The sequence below is a fragment of the Crocodylus porosus genome, unplaced genomic scaffold (assembly GCF_001723895.1).
Source record: "Crocodylus porosus isolate Cpor-Errol unplaced genomic scaffold, CroPor_comp1, whole genome shotgun sequence".
Lineage (NCBI taxonomy): Eukaryota > Metazoa > Chordata > Crocodylia > Crocodylidae > Crocodylus > Crocodylus porosus.
In genome coordinates, this window is record NW_017728943.1 from 79,862,036 (window position 1) to 79,881,926 (window position 19,891).

General features: G+C 43.6%; 1 protein-coding gene across 3 annotated transcripts in view; it reads left to right on the forward strand.

Annotated features, from left to right (window-relative positions):
• The window catches only part of BTBD9 (BTB domain containing 9), a 275,559-nt gene that overhangs the window by 164,006 nt on the left and 91,662 nt on the right, over positions 1-19,891 (forward strand). For all 3 annotated transcript variants that reach the window (XM_019549627.1, XM_019549626.1, XM_019549628.1), the window contains exon 8: positions 12,618-12,807. In XM_019549627.1, the coding sequence (XP_019405172.1) occupies positions 12,618-12,807 (190 nt within the window). The remainder of the gene's footprint in view (positions 1-12,617; positions 12,808-19,891) is intronic.

Consider the following 19,891-nt stretch of genomic DNA (forward strand, 5'->3'; position numbering starts at 1 on the left):
TTACAATCTTTGAGTTCTCCTCTGCCTGATGAAAGGTGTTTGGGCCTAAAAGCTTGCAAAGGAAGACATTTTTTTGCTACTATTTAGTTGGTCTATTAAAAGATATTGCTTCTACCCCAAGTGTTTTGTCTGCCTCTGCTTTTTAGACCACCATGGCTACAACCTATATCCTTGTGTAGTTCTTTTACAAAGCACATAAAAAATGGTATATGTGACTTTCTGCCATTGTGCAGTGGATTTTTGAGATGGGAACTTTTTTCTTTCTTGGTGCAGAACAAAGTCAAGTCTTGCAGGATTGCATGCAGTCATTTCCCCACTCCTTTTTTTATGAAGTCATTGCTGCCATCAACAGCCTAGTAAAACCATGGGATTTAGGGATGCTGTTCATTTGAACCTGATTTCAGTGACTTAAAGCTGGAGAGTTTATGAATAACTCAAGTTTCATATGATCATAGTGCAATCACTTATAAACAGTACAATAATTTAAATGTACTGTATAGAAGCACTTATTGCAACTTTAATTCTTTGTATTCTGAAATGGATTTCACCTAGGATGTGAATTCCATTTCCCCCCCCTAAAGTATGTGATATTTCCATGTAAAACATGCATAGTATTTATTTGTTGTCATGTCCTCTAAATTTTCTCTGTAGTTCTTGTTTGGATTCTTTTCATAAATGTTTAATATGGAGTGGCTTGAAATTGGTCTCAGTGAAATTTGTCTTGGCAGTCAGATGATTTTTGTCAACTAAAATCTTTTCAAAAAGCTTTGTATTATCTGCACAAAATTGTTAGAATGATGAATCTTGAGTAATCTGGCACAATGGGTAGTTTTTAAAAAGAAATATTTGCCCTTCTTTTTCATAAATGAAAGTTTGTCCTTCATCTAGCAGTTGGTACATAAAACCTCACCTTTCAGAGACATTCATAAATAACCCATTTTTCAACATGATTATCATCACTCATTTTTCTCAGTGGGACTAAGATCAAAAAGCTTCCTTTAGTTAAGGTGTCCTTTTACCCATAGCCTATGCCAAAGGAAGTGTAGGCATCATTTAGCTAAGAAAGTCACGGCCTTCCATTCTTTCCAAAAGGAGAGAAGTTCAGCTGTCCATGGGGGCGCTGTGAGACGTATATAAATATTAGATGGGATAAGGGCAGAAAGGAAAGGCAGATACTGGGAGTCATCTAGAAGATCTGAGGCTATTGAGAGTCATGAAGAGACATAAAAGTGGAGCAGAAGACTCCAGGAATGGGGTAGGTTGGAGAAAGAGAAACAGGAAAGGGTGGCAAGGAGGAACAAGAGACAGGTAAGCTATAACAAGAGCAGGGAAATGTAGAATCAGGAGAAGCAAGGTGTCTTCTATTTCGATAACCAGCAAAGGAGGTCACTTTTGTACATTTTTAATCTCAAACGATCGCACAGGCACATTAGTAGTCAGTAGCTTCTAAGAGGGTATGTCTTCACTGTGGAGTTATTCCAGGTTCTTATTTGGGTGTTTCCAGCAACCATTCTGCCTGTTAATTCACACAGCCCTCTCAAGTTTAATGATACTTTCAGCTTTGGCTGGCTGGGTCATTTTGAGCTACAGGCTAAAACCAGTACTGAAGTACTGATTAGTTCTCCAGTGACTTCCCACAATTCCCCCCGTTCTCAGAATGACAGATCATTTTTTCCATAATTCTTTAGGGACAATATCTCAGTTTACTGCAGTGCAGTATGGGTGCACATACTGTAGACACACTGTACACTGTAGGCACAGTCATTTGAGTATGGCTTTGTAATGTGCCTTGTCACACCTAGGGTAGGTTAACATCTTGCCTAAAGCTGGCAGCCCAATGACCCAAGTTAATCTTGTACTGAAGGAAATACTTTTCAACTCACAAGATAGCACTTTACCACTCCCACAGCTACCATATGCTGCAGATTACACCCCACAAGCTCAGCTTTGTGTGGACTGATATAGTGTTTATTACTTGTTAAGCGGCTTAAAAGCATAATAAAAGTCAAGCGGGCAATGAACAGTGAGATTATGATGTAACTCAGGCCTCCTCCCAATTAAAAACTAGTAATATGGAAAGGGACAGCTCTATTCAGATGACATCTCTCTGGCTAACAAGCCCATATTAGTGGTTTGTCATCCCCACAGGGCTTAGCTTCTCTCCCTGCCACAAAGCTCCTCTGCCCCTCCATTCCTTTGGCATTAGTATAGCATGTAACCTGTTTTTTTATAAATTAGCTGCTGCGCCATCCCTCAGGTTTGGTTTTTCAAAACCGACTCCACCTACCCAGTGACCCACACTTAAGGATGTTAGGTTCTATGCAACACTCCACTAACTGGAAGGGAGCAAAAGTCTTCAGTCTCATCTCCATCTGGAGAGCATTCAATGGGCCTTTACCCATAGTCAATGAAACTAGGCCATCTATGAACCATTTGTGATGGAGATGGTAGCACAGGTTCTGAAACTGCCATCAGCATCCAAAGGCCTCCCACATCTTCATTTGTCCCCAGGCATTTCTTGCGCCCTTTGCATGCCCACAGTTACCTGCTATTGGGGCAACCCAGGCCAGTCCCTTGTTGGAGGGCACTCGCAGCTTGGTATGTAAGGAATGCCAGTTTGTCCATCTTCTCTTTCTGGCTGATTATGGCCACCAATGAGATGTGTAGTGTGTTGTAAGTCCATCAGGCAACCAGTAGTGTGTGCAGCATGCAAGTCCATGGGGGCATTCCCTGTTGGGGAGCTGCAAATGAAAATGTTCAAATCCTTTGTCTGAGAGGCATTGGAGAGTTGGGAAGGAGAGACAGGGTCCAGTCTATACCTAGGAGCTTTTGATTCAGGTATGGCTGTAGGTATGACTGCTGTTCTGGAGCCTACAATGGGGGCATATGGGGAAAGGCGTAAAGACTTGTTACTACCTCCTAGCATTCTGCCTTTTCATGGCCATCTTTGCTGAGGGTTGGCCTTCATTTGGCAAGGCCTTTCTGTTTTGGCCATTCACAGCCCCAGCATTGTAGTTCAGGGAGTAAACACCCTGCCTCAGTGCCAGGCATAGTCAGGAGGGGTTTCACAGAAGACTTCTCTCACACCAGTTAATGATTAAGAGACCTAAGGTAACTAGCAGGGCTAGTTGTTTTTAGGGCCTTTCTCCCCAGTCATTGACTGCTTTTAAAAACACAGTTTTGTTGCCTCTTTAATATTCCCCTGTGATCCTGGGGCTTCATGTTGGAACTTTGGGGGTCACATCAGGATTGGGACACATCCTTATAATCATTGGCAGGCTGTTCTGTGTTTACACAGTACTACTGACAGCACTTGTTCCCTTCCAGCTACACTAGCAGCCTCCAAGATGCATAACTCTCCCCTGACCACAATGGGCAATCACTGTAAATGGAATTAAAGGGGATGTCAGTAAACAGAGATGGTCAAGCTCCCTGTTCTTCAACTTCTCCCCCTCCCTCCGCCCCACCCATCAGCTACCATTGGATGGCCCATGCTAGAGAGGATCCATCAGCCATTGTGGGATCCAGGCTGCCATATTCACTCCATCCCTCTACTTCCAGCAATGGCAACTGATGAACTAGGAGAGGAAAACATAAAACACATAGCAGAATTGCATTGTACTTGCGCTGTGTTGCCCCTCCCCATGGCTAGTCGTGTTTGTGAAAAAAAACACTGGCCACATTTACATTCCTTTTCATGTGCTACAAGATTTGTCTTAACCACTTCCACTTGCACTTAGGGTATGATAGGTTCCTGGAAAGAAAAACTTCCCACCTCCATAGAGTGAATGGCAGCACACAAGGGTAGTGGAAAACAAAAGTGTTATTCTTTGCAATCACAAGCACTCTCCCTTGATCCCCTTACAACCAGGGTATTACTTAATAGGGGAGCTTAAGCCAGTTTTTAAATGGAATACCAGGAATGTGCTACAGCCCATCCTGATATTGTGGTTGCAAAATTGTACTCTTTTGCCTATCAGGAATAAACATGTGCAAAAATGTCCCCAGTAGGGGTGTATGAAACAGGCCATATTCGATTCGGATTTGATCCGAATCGGGAACAACGATTCAATTCATTGATTCGGATCACTGTCCCTGATTTGATTCAGCCAAATCTGAATCTGAGATTCGATGCTGATTCAGGGAATCAACAATTCGACCATAGAGACAGCTTTAAAAGTTTTTTCTACATGCTTTGAGGTACCAGCACAGCTTGTGAACGCTGTGATGTTGGGGTGAATGGAGCATCCCACAGAAGTGGGGGGGAGGTCCCCCACATGCTCGGCGGTAAACCCAGAAGTGGACCAGAAGTGCTTCCAGTCCGCTTCCGGGTCTGCTGCAGAGCATGCTGGGGGGCTCCCCTCCTCCCCCCGGCTTGGTGATCGGCTGCAGGGGGGACCCTGGGTCCCCCCCAACCCAAGAGACACTAGCTGCTGAGCCGGGAGGGCACAGGGGGGGCCCTCTGCTTGCACTCCAGCTGATCCGGAAGTGCTTCTGGTCCACTTCCAGGTCTTCTGCTGATCACGCTGGGGTGAGACGCTCCATCCACCCCAGCATTGCAGCACTCACAAGCTGCCTGCCACCTTGAGGTATGTAGAAAAAAAAAAAAAAAAATTAAAGCTGTGTCTATGTCTGAATCTCCAAATCTCTTCGAATCGATTAGGAGAGATTAAAGGGTCTTTTGATTCGGAGATTTGGCCACCAAATTAAGTCGAATCTTCGCCAAATTGAATAAGGGGCTGAAGCTTCGTACAGCCCTAGTACCCAAGTCATGTAACTCTTTAATGTTTGAATGTTGCAACAATAATAACTAGTATACATGGAATTAGCAGCAGAGGTGTAATGAGCAAGATTTGCAACCTGAGCAGACCATGCAGGACAGTGGTGGGGAGTGAAGAAGGTGCTGCTGAGCACCAGAGGGGTGGGGGACTCTGAGAATGGGACAGGTAGGATCCGGGAGTCTTATTCCAGGGACTCAAAACAATCTCTGGCCGCTACTGCTGCTGTCACAGCATGGTGTACCCCCCCAGCCTGGTGTGGTGTCCAAACACCCAGCTGCCGCTGCAGAGGCACTGCCATGGGGATGGTTCTGCTGCTGAGGTACTGAACCTGCAGGGGTGGGGTGCAGTTCTGGCATCCCTCTTAAGTTGCCATCTGGGGCTGGCCTTCTTGCCCACCCCATGTTATGCTACTGGGAAGCAAACTGCTGGGTAATCCAAATCAGCACTACTTCCCCATAGGATTACAAGCTTCCTTACTGAAAACAATGCTGGGGAGAGGCAATGGGGAGAAGGAGGGACAAGAAAAGGAATAGGGTACAGAACAGTGAGGGAGGAGTGGAATGCCATCCTTTGCTACTTCCAGTCTTATTTGCATGTGGGCAGTCTGGAACGTCCTGATCCCTAACTGTTCTCCACTGTACAGCCAAGCAGCAGCTGTGAGACTTAAAATCTAGGGGGAAAAGTGAAGTTATTGGAGACACGTATTTTTGCCACAGCCCCTTTGTCCTTCTTGGTGGATTCAGTGCCAGTGCAGAGTCCTGGATAGCTTATGCCAGGATGGCCTTTACATATCACAGGTTTTGTCATAGTGGAACCTGCAATCAAGGATGGAAGGACTGGTGACCAAGGGAAGTAGGCAGGGGCATGTATTTTCCTTCATGCAAGTACCAACTTCTACTGTTTCCCTCCTCCCCCATCTCCCAGCAACAGATGAGTATGCCAGGAACAGAGATAAAGGAGGTTTTAAGATATTTAAACTAACAGTGCACCTATACATATGAAGTGAGGCTGCTCCGACTTGCTGTAATTATAGCACGTCAGAGCAAGAGCAGACTTAATTAATCAAGTCTGCTGGAGCATGGTAATTACCAGGGATCCTGGTTTTCCTTGGTAAAAAAATTGCAAATTCTCTGGTAAAAAAAAAATTGCAAATTCTCTAATAAAAAACCTAGAATCCATGATTAAAATGAAAGACTCCACCCCGCCCCCCCCAATTCTGCTCATGCCTCTCACTCCCCTGTCCACAGTCTTGCTGGTGCCCCTTGTCCCCCACCCACAGCCCCTGCTCCCCCAGCCTTGCTGGAGGGGGTCCCCAGCTGCCAGGTCTGTGGAACCGGGTCCACAGCCTCCTGCCCCCACTCCGCAGGCTCGGTGGTGGGGGTGGCTCCCTGCCACAGTGCTCACTCCTGGGAGCAAGGAGGACCCACACCCTCCAAATAGGGCAGGTGCAAGCTGTGGGCTCAGGCTCTTGCTCTGCTTCCCTCCCCTGGGGCCTCCGCAGCCCAGCACAGCATGGAACAGTAGGGCTGCGTGGGGATCTCTTTGCCACTGCAAGCTGTATGCTGCCTTAACAATGTGCCTGCTGCTGCTTTGAGGGGCGCAACCTCATGCCACTGCTCTCACTGGAGCCCTGCGCACAGGAGGTGCATTGCCAGGGCAATGCAGAGCTCGCAGTAGGTTCCTGAGGGAACAAACTTTAGTTAAAGCATCCCTGCTGCCATTTTGCAGTGCGGGGACACTGATAAGTGGGACACCCTTGGCACTTCAATTAGTGTGGTTCTCAGAGCTGCTCTAATTATAAAGCATCCCTCCTCCCTGCTGCACCTGGAGCACATGTATAAACACCCACAGTTTTTTGGGCCTGTGTGTCATTTATAGCCTTGCCCTGTACAGAAAGGAAGCCTGATGAGGAGGGAGGGGGATTGAGAGGGGAAGGGAGCCTGGCCACAGTGCTGCTGCTGCCTGAGCCAACATGGCTATAGCAGCAGCAGTCTCCATTCTGCAGAGAGCAGTGGCAGGTAAGATTTTACTTCCCCTCCCTTTCCTGGCCCCCAGCTTGCTGGACTTCTCCAGTGGGTGGCATATCCTGTGCCTCTCTGCTTTGGTCCTTGATGGAGCATGTTATCCTTTTGATTCTGGTAATCTCCTTCAACAGATGACCCTCTTGATTCATATGGCACGTGAACTGCTTCAGCAGAGGAGTGTGTCTGTGGAAAGCCTTATCACCCTCCGTTGTCCTGTTGGTATTCTCCTCATGCCCCAGCTTTATCCCTGCCCAGGGCATACCCACTTTAGGTTCAGGGGTTGCACTAAAGGTACAAGCTCCCACACACCTCTCCTGCATCGTGACCCATGTACTGGTGAGTTTATGAAAATGCATCAAAAGTTCTGGTCTTCGATGTTACAGTGATTTCACAAACAGTCCTATCCTAAATAATCTTTTCCAGTTGCTTTTAAATTTGTTATGTTTTTGTTATTTATTTGAATCGCTATTTTGTATGTTTGTTTTCAGCCCTGGAGTGAGGAATGGCAATAGGAGTAGGACAGATGTTCTTAAAGTTTGAGAGGAAGTGCTCCAATAGTTTTTCAGAAATGAAGGCAGTGAAAAAGTATGCTTAGATGTTATGATTTTTTTTGTCACATTTTAAGATAGTTATAACACTTCAGCATGAGGTGGCAGAAAATTAGAAATTGGATGGGACAATCAGATTGCTAATGGATCTTTCAGAAAACGGAAGAAAATCTGCTTTGCTTTCATTATCTATAAAGTTAAAAATGTATTTTGCATATGAGCACTTTTTTAATGAAATAGGGGTTTTGCTAATGATATGCTAATATGCCTTTGATGCTGCACACACATGTATGGACATGGAGACAAAATTTGTATGCCATACATGACCTCTTTGAACACTGATTGTTTTTTCACAGGAATATGCAAGAGAGTTGTGTGAATTTTTCTTTTAATATTTGAACCTTTATGAGTTCATGGGATATGATTCAAGAATAGTATATGTGGCTTGAGGAAGGGATATGGAAGAGACTACAGCATTAGCTCCAAGTATAACTTGAGTTGCCTTTAACACAGTTCTACTGTATACACAAAAAAGTCTAGCTGCAGTAAAGAGGCATGTCCGACTGAAGTTAGCAGTCCCTTTGTGATGTGTGGGTTAAGCTGAGTGCTGCTGGCAATGTGTCTGTGCTGCTAATCTAAACACTTTGTGCAGTTCAAGTGTTTGTTTTTTTCATGTCACCACTTTCACCTGAAGCAGGCCAGCTCAAGTGCAGTTAACTTGAATGTAGATAACTCGAGCATGCCCTGCAGTAGAGACACACCAAGTGGAAACAAACACAAGAAGTATGGGAATAACCATGCCTTAATCTGATGCAATAAGTGAAGATGGAATGAGGAAGGATTATACAGTGCAGTGCCTTCACTGTAGATGTTGGATTCTTTGTGATTTATGTGGGCTGTATGGTATAGTAAGTGAGGCTAGAGACCCAGGGTGAAGAGTTGTGATCAGTGAATGAAGCAGTCTCCATTCACTGAGCATTATCTAATCAGAAAACTGAATGAGACAGTGGATCTACAAAAATAATATATAACCATGTAATAAGAATATGTATCATAATACATGCAAGTAGAAAGGTTATAGTTGCACAGACATCCTTAATTTTTCAGTTTTCTAACTTCAGACAGATTCATTTGTGCAATCTTGGCTTTCTTGTAACATAGTTGTTATATACACAGTGGCATTAGATAAAAATCTCAAAAGTTCAGTTGAGAAAAGAAGGAATATTTTAAGATTCATCTGTCCACTATTAAGAATGTGCTGGACTTGAACAACAAATCTTTAAGAGTGGTAAAAATCCCTTCATTATACATACACTTTTATAGTTTATCTTTCTCTCTACTGTCAAAATGAAAATATGAAAATTTGACAGCAGCTTTTAGGCCAAATGAATTGCAGAAGGGCTAGTTAAGAGAGCACTATATCTGGTTAAATAGTATTTGAAGAAAATATTTGGATATTCGAGAAATAAGGGCTTTTTGTTAAAGCACTTCATAAAACACTGTGGGGAAAAAAATTACTCTTTGCACACACAAGCAAACCACATCGTTTCAGCATCCTTCCAGAGGAGTTAAAAACCTTGATATTGTTATTGTCTTGAACTTTGGAGTTTGCTGAAACAGACTGTTCCAGCCATATAAGTAAACTACTGTAAAGATTGGTGTTTGCTTTGGATAGCAGGGAGAGCTGCTTCAGAAGGATGGATCACTTTGGAATCCGCTGAGGCTATGTACACGCATTGAATTTAGACTGACCTAACCAAAGTTAAGTTGATCTAAATTCCCAATTGTAGAGGTATGCACAGGGCTTCAGTCTCCCAAAAATGGCGCACCTGATCTAAATTAGTTCACCTGAGTAGCTGCACTAATTTAAATTGAGTTAACCCAATTTAAGAAAGGGTTAACCCAATCTCATGAACAACTGTGTGGCTAAGTACAGAAAGTCAACAAGCCCAAGTCTGAATCAGTTCAGTCTTTGCAGGTTAGTCTAAGATGCAGAGATTGAACCAGCAAGAAAGTGAACAGACATTCATTTTTGATTCAGGAAATGCAGATGCCTTCATTGGCTCAGGCTGGAAGCTGGGGGGTGCTAGAACTCATCTCCCAGCCTGCCAGCTCCAAGGCTTTTCCTCTCTCCCTGCTTTAGCAGAGGAGGCATGGCCAATCCCCAGCCCAGAGCTAGCTGTAGAGTCTGCCTCAGCAGAGGGGCAGTACCTGCCAGGCTGAGAAGGGGGTGGGTAGAGAAAAAGGTAGTGGCGTTTCATAGTAGCTAGGGTCAGGAGGGACCGAAACAGATCATCTAGCCTGACCCCCTGCCACAGGCAGGAATGAATGCTGGGTTCACATGACCCCAGACAGGTGATCATCCAACCTCCTCTTGAATTTGCCCAAAGTAGGGGTGAGGACCACTTCTGTAGGAAGTTAGTTCCAGATTTTGGCCACCCTAACTGTAAAATATTGCCTTCTGATCTCTAACCTAAACCTGTTTTCCATCAGCTTATTACCATTGTTCCTCGTCACCCCAGGTGGTGCTGGGGAGAAAAGGGCTCTACCTATTTGCTGTTGATATCCCCTGATGAGTTTGTAGGCAGCCACCAGGTCCCCCCTCAGCCTCCTCTTGCTGAGGCTGAACAGGTTCAGGTCCCTCAGTCTCTCCCCGTAGGGCCTGTCCTGCTGCCTTCTCACCAAGCGGGTGGCCCTCCTCTGAACCCTCTCCAGGCTGGCCACATCCCTTTTGAAGTGTGGCGCCCAATACTGGATGCAGTGCTCCAACTGCAGCCTGACCAAAGTCACATAGAGGGGTAGTATCACCTCTCTGGACCGGCTTGAGATGTACCTTTGGATGCACCATTGAATTTTTAAAAGCTTGAACAAAAATAGTCCTTTCTCTGAAGTAAGCATGTATTGAACAGAAGGGAACGATCCTGCAGAGTCCTGCTGCGGTGGATCTGGACTGCAAATCTGAGACGCATCAGGGACTGCAAGAAGAGGAAGTGAACACACAGCCTATGCTGGGGGACTCAGATTGAACCTGAATCGGGAAGGGGTCTGGGACAGAAGTTTCATAACCCAGTTTGAACTAAATCAGTTAAGTCTGATACTACATTCAGCCAGGTTTATTTTAAACCTGACTAAGCTATTTTTAGCCCACTGACTCTCCCTGCCCCTTCCCTCCCCTCCTGACCTGCACAACATCCCACTTCCCCTCCAGTCTATTGTTAGCCCTGCACCTCTCCCCACCCTCAGTTACGTTAGTGCAGCAAACCACTGTATGCATCCAGAATCTATAGCTATGATTCTTCATCTTTGCAAATCTGAATAGACTTGAGGCACCTCTTGGAAAATGCCACCCTTTCATTTTAACTTTTTTTTGCCTATAAAAAATAATAGAGCAGCTTTTCTGTTGGAAAGAGCTCAGAAAGACCACAGAGATGGGTGTCTATTTGAAATCTCTGCATTTATCTTGTGAATCATGTTTGTACACCTAACAGTGTGGTACGACATGGCACTCCTGCAAGGATCTCAAGGTACCTAAGAGCACCATGTCATTCTGGTTGAGAATCACTGGTTTACAGGTTTAAACAGAGCATAATGACAGAGAACCAATCCATGCCAAGCAACATGAGTCAGAGTTAAATATCTCCCATTATTCAAACTTTTTTGTTGTTTTTATCCTGACGCATGTCAGGAGTTGTCTAATGGTTACAGACTCCGAACTTATTATGCCAATAAAATAATTGAGAAAATAATTTAACTGAGTTATAGCATTACAAGACAGTATAATCTTGTAATTACAAGATTATAGTATAATCTTGATTATCTGAGGCTTCCTGTTGTTAAAGCTCAGTCATTGATTCATTACAATGAAAATTCATTCAATTCTCTAAAATTACTCATTGTCCTTGTGACATTCAAATAATAGCAATTCTGTTATATTAGCAGAATCCTGTTTACAATGGAATAGACATTCCATTGTAAACGCTCCCACTTTCTGTGACGCTGCAGTAGTTCATCATCACTCTTGCAATTATGTATGAGGAGTGGAACAATGACCCGAAGTGTTTTTTGGATCATATATATATATAAAAAGGAAAAATACTTCATAACTCCACCTCTAGCCCTCTCCCTCTAACCTCTCCTCTTCCATGATGGTCATTTCCTTGTGCTTTCCTTTCTTTTTTGTTCAGAGACATCCTGATATGCACTGTTCTGGGTTTGATTTCTCCTCCTTCCTTGCTCTTCTTGACTGGGAGAGGAATGTTAGGAATTCTTTTAACTCTGACTGAGCATGTCGCCATGTCTACACAGTAACCTAACTATATACAGCAGTGGTGCCCTTAAGCCTTGTATGGTCTTCCCCCTAAACCATTAGGGGTGTAGCCCCAGAAGTGTAGTCCTGCAGGCAAACTAATTAGCAAGTGTAGGCTAAGTACCCCTTCTATACAGGAGTGCTGCCTATATGCCACCCATACTAGTCTGCCAAAAAGTGTGCGCTTAGCTCCACTTTTTTTGATTTAGGAGGAAGACCACACAGTGCGTTTCAGGGCACTGCTACCAGAGGCCTTAAGTTTACCATGTAGATATGGTCCGAGTCCGTTTGGCTAGAGTTCTGTTAGCAGGAACTATTTGCTAAGTTTCCTAAGTTTGCTAAGTTTCCTTAGAAAATGCCAGTCACTAAAACCAGTGCTTGGTAGGAATGTACTTGTTTTGATGAAAAAGCTTTCTAAGGATCAGGTTTGAATTTGTTTGCAGGGAGAGACCAGGCTAGCCAACAGTGTGGTGATGGGAGCACTCACCTGGGGTACAAGAGGTGGATTCAGACCACAGACTTTACACTGGGTTTCTCACACCCCAAGTGAGTCTTCTGATCATCAGGTTGTTAGCTCTTCCCTGGTCTTGGTGTGTGTGTGTTCATGAAATATTGCAGTGGTTTTCATTTCATCCTGGTGCAGAATGGAAATACTTTTAACATTTACAATTTTTGTGGGACAGGAAATCCATTTCCCACCTAGCTCTAAAATGGAGAACTTTCACACTACTCAGGAAAGAAACTATTTGTTAAATCACATGGACACAGTTCTGTAGAAAAATGCCTTGTAATGCATGGGTTTGTTTGGTTTTAGTCTGCACCATGAAGCAGATTCACATCTTCCTCTGTTTAGCAATAACTTTGTGCTTTTTCTTCAGGATAAATAAAAATTATTATTACTGGGGAATGCGCTTGCTGCATACATGACAATATGTGGCTTTTCTGTTTAAATTCACAGTTCCAGCTGAGAATGTTGCAACAATTGCAGAATGCGCCAGTGTGATTGAGGGTGTAAGTCGAAGTCGTAATGCGTTGCTGAATGGAGATACAAAAAATTATGACTGGGATTCTGGATACACATGCCATCAGCTAGGCAGCGGTGCTATCGTGGTACAGCTAGCACAGCCCTACATGATTGGATCAATACGGTAAGAGGAATCTTTTTCTCTCAAGTAATAGCAGCAGTGAAACTTAAGTAGCCTGATAGATACTGTTGCATTCTTTTGAATCAGCTTTGAACTACACATACCCTTGTTAGCAATTATATCTTTGGGGATATTTTATTCATCTTTTTTTTTTTCTTTTTTTTTTTTTTTACAGTAGAACCTATTATAATGCTGTATGTCAAAATATACCCTTCCTATATCAGAGCAAGTCAGACTTATATGGCACATGGCTTCACAACAGAGTTAAGCCCAGACCTTTTTAAATTGTTGTTCCTGACCCTTCTAGGCACAAAACCACATCAGACTTCAGCACAATTGAAGTACTCTCATTGTGAATTAACTGGCTTGGCTGGGTGTGTTGAGATACAGCTCAGGTTCTTGTTTCACTCAGGGGGGTAAAACAGTCATTTAGCAGCAAAGAAGCAAGCTAAATCATTCAAGTGGTGATAGTTCTTCAGTGTTTTTTTCAGCTTCCTTCCAAGTTCTCCTTCCAACCGTGGCAAAAGAATCATAGGGCATCATGCTTTATATCATGGCTGTCCAGCTGGTGGCCCACAGGCCCCTGTTTCTCCCACTACAGTGCAGTGGGACAGAGCCCAAGTAGCAGCTGTGCACTGCTGGTGCAGCCCATGCAGTAGTGGAGGATCCTGGGGGCCTGATCTCAGGCAGATGGCTCATGTAGTATATGACTTGGGGGCTATAAGCTGGCAGAACATGCACCAAGGTTGAATGACCTGTCGCACTCAAAATAGATGAAGGTACAAATAGAACCATTCCTAAGTAAAAGAGAGAGTACTTTTTCCAACTTTTGAACCCTTTGGCTTTGAGCTGATTGTTTTTTCACTAAGAAAATTAAGACAGTGAAATCCTGCATATCTATCTACCCTGCTGTTTTTTGTACATCTATATCATTATGTTGTTGGGAAGTATGTTTGTGCCTTGGGTGACATGCTGAAAATGGAAAGAAGGAATTTTGAAATTATAGTGCATGTCAGGGGCAGGCAGTTATTTTGGGCAGAGGGCCACTTACTGAGTTTCGGCAAGCCATCGAGGGCCGCATGGCGGGCAGCCCAGGGCAGATTAATATTAAGTTTCTAAATTTTTGAGGGGCCCTGCAGGCCAGATAGAATGCCCACACCTGGCCCCTGGGCTGCATTTTGCCCACCCCGGTATATGTAGATGAAGCTGGGAAACTTGGTGCAGGCAGAGATTAGCAACAGTTGCCTGGCCCAAGTAGACATTTAGTGCAAGAAACTAGGGGTGTGCGAAGGGGAATAGGAGATGCTCTATTTACTAGGGCACCCCCTGGAGTAACTAGGAACAATGGCCGCAAATTGACAGAGAGCAAATTTAGATTGGACATTAGAAAGAACTTCTTCACAGTAAAGGTTGCCAGAATCTGGAATGGGCTTCCAAGGGAGGTGGTGCTCTCCCCTACCCTGGGGGGACAAGCACCTAGCTGGGGTAGTCCTTCCTGCCCATGGCAGAGGGTTGGACTCGATGACCTACTGAAGTCCCTTGCAACCCTAACATCTATGAATCTCTGAAGTGGGCCCTATTTGATTCAGATTCGGCCCAAATCAAGGGATAGTGATTCAATTCATGACCCACCCCCACAACCCAAGAGGCACCAGTTGCTGAGCCAGGGAGGTGCAGGGGGTCCCCCCAGCACACTCCCCAGCAGACCCGGAAGTGAACCAGAAGTGTTTCTGGTCCGCTTCCGGGTCTTCTACCGAGTGCGCTGGGGAGCCCCCTGTGCTTCTGTGGGACACTCCATGCATCCCAGCATCGCAGCATTCACAAGCTGCCTGCTACCCAGAGATATGTAGAAAAAACATTTAAAACTGTTTCTATGACCGAATTGCCGAATCTTTCCGAATCTCTCCGAATTAATTTGAAGGATTCCAATTCGATTCAGAGAAATTAAAGGGTCCTTTGATTCGATTCGGATTTGGAGATTCGACCACCAAATTAGGCCGAATCTCCCCCAGATTGAATCAGGGACCAAATCTTCACACAGCCCTACTAGAAATCAGATGTATGCCATCCTCCTATTAGAATGGGTAGCTGCCTTATTAGCTAACTCAGTCTTGTGACACTTGATTCTCCTTTTCTACCTTTGTAGAAAAATGTGAGACATTGGTCCATCCTGAAGGAGTGAAATGTAAGGTGTTTCTCCTCTTTTCTGTCATCTTGTTCCCATTATACCATAAGAACCTATACATGTGTTCATTTAAAACTGGAGCTATCCTTGGAAAAGTGAAGACTTGGCAAGCCTATTTTTTAGCACTCTTAAAAACTGAAGCAAATATTCACTCCCTTTCTGATAAACTTGTGTATTCTAGTTTTGGTTTGCAGCAAATTACTGTGGCAGTTATGAATATTTGAAGGTCAGGGGTAATATCAGATATGCTGACAATTCAGAATAGCATAATAGCACTCATAGTTTTCACTGTGATACTTCTATAGAAATTGCACAGAATTGGAGTCCAGGGTTGTTGTCTTTGTATTGAAAACATTCAATGAACAAATGTATTACAATCAGTAGCTTGGCAAAGTGAATATTTTTTACTTTTGAGTTGGGGTTTTACATGTTCAGCCAAGTATCATGTGGGAAAAAGAAAAACTGCATTACTCAAATGTCTTAAAAGTAGGTAATTGAGAAGTAATTACATCACTTTCATGTCACTTAAATTTTAATGTTTTTAAATTGACAGAAACCTTTAGAGGCTCAGCCACATAAAAGATTAGGGAAAAGATGTAATAACTAAACTATGTAATTTCTCAGTTTATAGTCCCTCTGTCTCCCTATCAAGAGACTCCCTATTATTTTTCAGTTAGCAAATTGTGATTGCCTTTTCACTATTTTCAAGTTAATACAATAAATGGACTATTGTCTGTATGAAACCTTATGCTACCATCTATTCTGTTCTAACAGAACTAATTTTAATAAATCTCATTTTTAAACAATCTATTAAATGAACTGGATTTTTGGATGCCAAGAACTGATTATTATACAATTGGCTTGTGAACGATGTAAATAAAATATAAATTATATTATAACTAAGGGAAAATGTTGGCACAAAAACAAATAGGTACAAGCTGGCCATGAATAAATTTATTTGGGAAATTAAAAGAGGGTCTACAGCAATCATAGTTCAGTGGGGCTTTGAAACAGCCTTCCAATAGGAGCAGTGAAGACCAGAAATCTAAAGAGTTCTTCAGATGGAGCTTGATTAGCTTAAAAACAGGGTTTGTATGGTGTAGCTGCCTGCAGTAGCATCTGACTGGACTCATTTACCCAGGAAGCCCCTTCCAATCTTGTATTCTTTCACATGTATCATTAAAATAGTTTATAGAGCCAGTAAAAACCTCTGGAAGTCAAATGTCATCACTGGTTTCTCATATGCTTTGATGCAGAAGCTCTTACTTGTATTCCTGGTTAACTCAAGTCTCATCAAGTGCTAATTAAAAAACTTATCACCAGCAATTCTGTCTCTTTCTAAAATGTAAACCCCCTTACGTAGTTTCTGGTACAGATCTCCTGCACCCCTTCCCCCCCCCCCCCAACACCTTTTATTAAACTGGCTCTTCATAGAGCAAACTAAAACCAGACCCATTTGATTTTTAACTTCTGTAATTTAATTTCCTACTGCAGGAAAGTTAACCATTCCTAGCCACAGTCTCTGATGAAAACGTCCCTTCAATTGCACTGGATAGTTGTACTTATTAATTTCACAGTTCATAAAATGTGCACAGCATGTCATGACTTGACATAGATCCACATTTACCATGGCATCTAATTTTTATAACAAGTGCGAAGAAAACAATTACCGTCTCCCAAAGTAGTACAAAGCAACCACATATAAATGTCCTAAACACTGATGGAACAAAAATAGAGCTAGGACACACAACCTGTCTACATTGGTGTAATTTATGTAAGTTTCATGCACTGATATAAATTATGCTGGCATCCGAAGTAGACAGACATGCAGGTATTCGGGGTTAGCTGAACACAGTATGTGCTAGTCAGCACTTTGCCGCTAAATGGCAATGGAGTATGTAATAGCCTGTTTGCCTTGAGTGAATGGCACCCCGCAGGATAAGCTATAGACAAAGGATACATGGACCTGTTTAGTTTTACGTCTGTTTTTTTTTCCCAGATGAATGCTAACCTAGATTCATGTAAGTTGTATCAGTGCATGATTGTATGTTCCCTGTGTCCTCTGCCTTGTTAATACAGGTGTCATGTGTCCAGTGATCAAGTGAAGGTTTTTAGTCCATGTAGAATATGTCTATAAACATAGAATTTATAGGGGCTTTTCCTTCAGTAATTGTCCTTTTAAGGGGACTGGGGTACAGGCAGTGCAGACCATGGTTAGTACCATGGATTAGGATAGTAGTTTCTAATCTTCCAGCCCCACAGGCTGAACAAGTAGCACTGGGTCAGTTCATGGGCAGATCCTGCCCCAGGATCAGCGTGCAGATGTGATCCAGCACACTGACCTGGGCCCTGCCTGCTGATTTTAGCTGCATTCTGGATCTGGCTGTGTGCCAGTCCAACCTCACACAACCTAATTTTGCATGCCCAGATCTGGCTTCAAAGTGACCCCACATGCCAGCTCAATCACACACTTGTGCAGTCTAGCATTCAGGGCAGTGTTATCTGGCCCTTGGGACTCCCTGTCACTCTGGAAATTTGGCAGCAGGGGAGTGGTATTTAATGCTATTACTGCTCCCTTGCCCCAAATTTTTAGACGTGTGGGGAGTCAGATTTGGCCCATGGGTTGGAGGTTGAACACCACTGAACGAGGACAAAGGGGCAAGCCAAAGGTCCAGATCCTATACAGAGACTTGGTTGCGGGAGGTTTGTAGGCTGAATTCAGGAGGCAAGTGAAAAGTTGGGACCAGAAGGCAAATTGGAGGTCAGACCAACAAGAGAGCAAAAATCAGGGAAGTAGGTGAACTAGGAACAACAGCAACCTGAGGATCAGCCAAGCATGAGGAGCAATTAGCAACAGGGGATCCGGGAAAGGTGAATATACCCAAGTCCTGGAACCAACTGAAGCCCTTAAATACCTCGGAGCCATTCTTTGGCACAGCTGCAGAGGTTGGCACTACAGCTGGGGGCAGACTCTAGCTTTTAGACTCTAACCTAAACTCATATCGTTGCTGGTCTGCAAACATAGCTCTCCATTACCTTTCCTTAAAGTACAGGCATATCAAAAAATTACTTTAAGGCAAGCAAGGGTGCACAGGCACTGACTTTGTTTTTTGCCAGTGAGTACTTTTTTTTGCATTTCTGTGCATGCTCAGAAGAGGCGGCCTGGCTTGCTAAGTGTGGTTTGTGGGTGCTGAGCACCCACTAATTTTTTTCAGTGGGTGCTTGAGCCCTGGAGCACCCAGGGAGTTGGCGCCTATGCTAGGGTATGAAGTTACTGCACATCAGTCAGGTCATGTTATTACTCATGTGTGCTCTTACCTGAAAGTAAATGCCAGGTTGCTTTCTCCACTTTCATTAAGGAGTAAGTTGCTTTGCATTTGCTTCAGGACAAGAGTGTGCACATAGGTACTTATTGTGAAGACAGTGTCAACACTTTAAGTTTGCATCCTAGCCTCTCTAACTTGTTCATGTACCCACACCTTGAATATGAAACCTGAAGGGTCAAAAGCACACCTATTACAAGGTGTTTAAGAATGAGAAGCAGATAGAGGTTAGACTGTTCTCATGCAGGATTTCCCTTAATCCAAATGTGGCACCTTTTTTGGAAAGGTAAGGAGCCTCCATAATCTTTTTGTCCCCTGCCTTGTGTTGCCATTTTCCAGTCTCCCAGCTCCTTCAGATCTGCTCTGTTTAATCCCATCTGTCCATCTGGGAGGAGGATCCTCATAAGGCCGCCATTACTTGTTCAAGCTGACAGTAGAGGGTCACCATAAAGTTACACTTTTTACTTGTTACTCCATAAACTGAGTTTGTTTCTAGACAAGTAGGTCATCAGGAATGGTAGCAAGTATGAAATGTTAAACATGTCATTTGAATGTTGTAAATCCTAAGAGATCAAGACCACTGACGTCTTGAAAAGGTAGTTGGTTATTTTTCGTCTACAGAAACTGGAAGGAGCACCAGTAAAAGCCATCTTTCAACGTTGGAAAATTTGGCAACTGTCAATCCTTTGGATCATGGTGTATACATGATCCAAAGGATCATGTATACACCATGTTTCACTTTAGGCTACTGAGACAGAATCCAAAAGCCAGACTGAGTCCAGACCTTTGGTGCCTCCATGGCTGTATTTGTGTAAGCTTTCGGGAATTGAACCCAGGTTTCCTGTGTGGCAGACAAGGATCTACCACTGAATCACAGGGGAATCCAGTTTTGGAAAATATTATTGTAGCAACCACATTATGTCTGAAAAAAGCTGAAGGGCTGCTACTGAAACCCAGATATGCACAAGCAATAAATAGAAAGTTAAACTCAGTAGGAATACGTGAAATATATGTGATTTACTGCAAACTTGATTCATCTCTTTGTCTCTTTCAAATGATTCACCTTCCATACAAAAAAAGAAGAAATATACCCACACACACACCCATCATCATCAGTCCCTCAATTTGAGGGTGGTCTCTACCATTGCTCATTGATGGGTCTTGAGGTGATTTAGGAATCCAATCCTTGAGCCACAGACTCATCAGCAAAAGTTTGTAGGCTTTCTGCAGAGCAGTGTATGCTGCAAGTTTGGATTCTTCTCCTTTTCCTTCCTCTGCTCTCTCCTCTCTGCTTCAAGGGCAAGATGCTTTACCTTAAAATGGTTTGATGCTTGGTTGAGGTTGTGGCACCATTGGAGTCGGTTGGCAGCCAGCTCCTCCCAGCTCTTGATGTTAGCATCTGTTTTCTTGAGGATTGATTTCAATGTGTACTTGTAGCATTTCCTCTGGCGACCGTGAAATTTCAGCCATTACTAAGCTGGGAATAGAGCACTTGTTTTGGGAGTCAAGAGTCAGGCATCCTCACAGTGTCCAGTCCAGCAAAGTTGGTGCTTCAGGATCACCGACTCAGTGCTGGTAA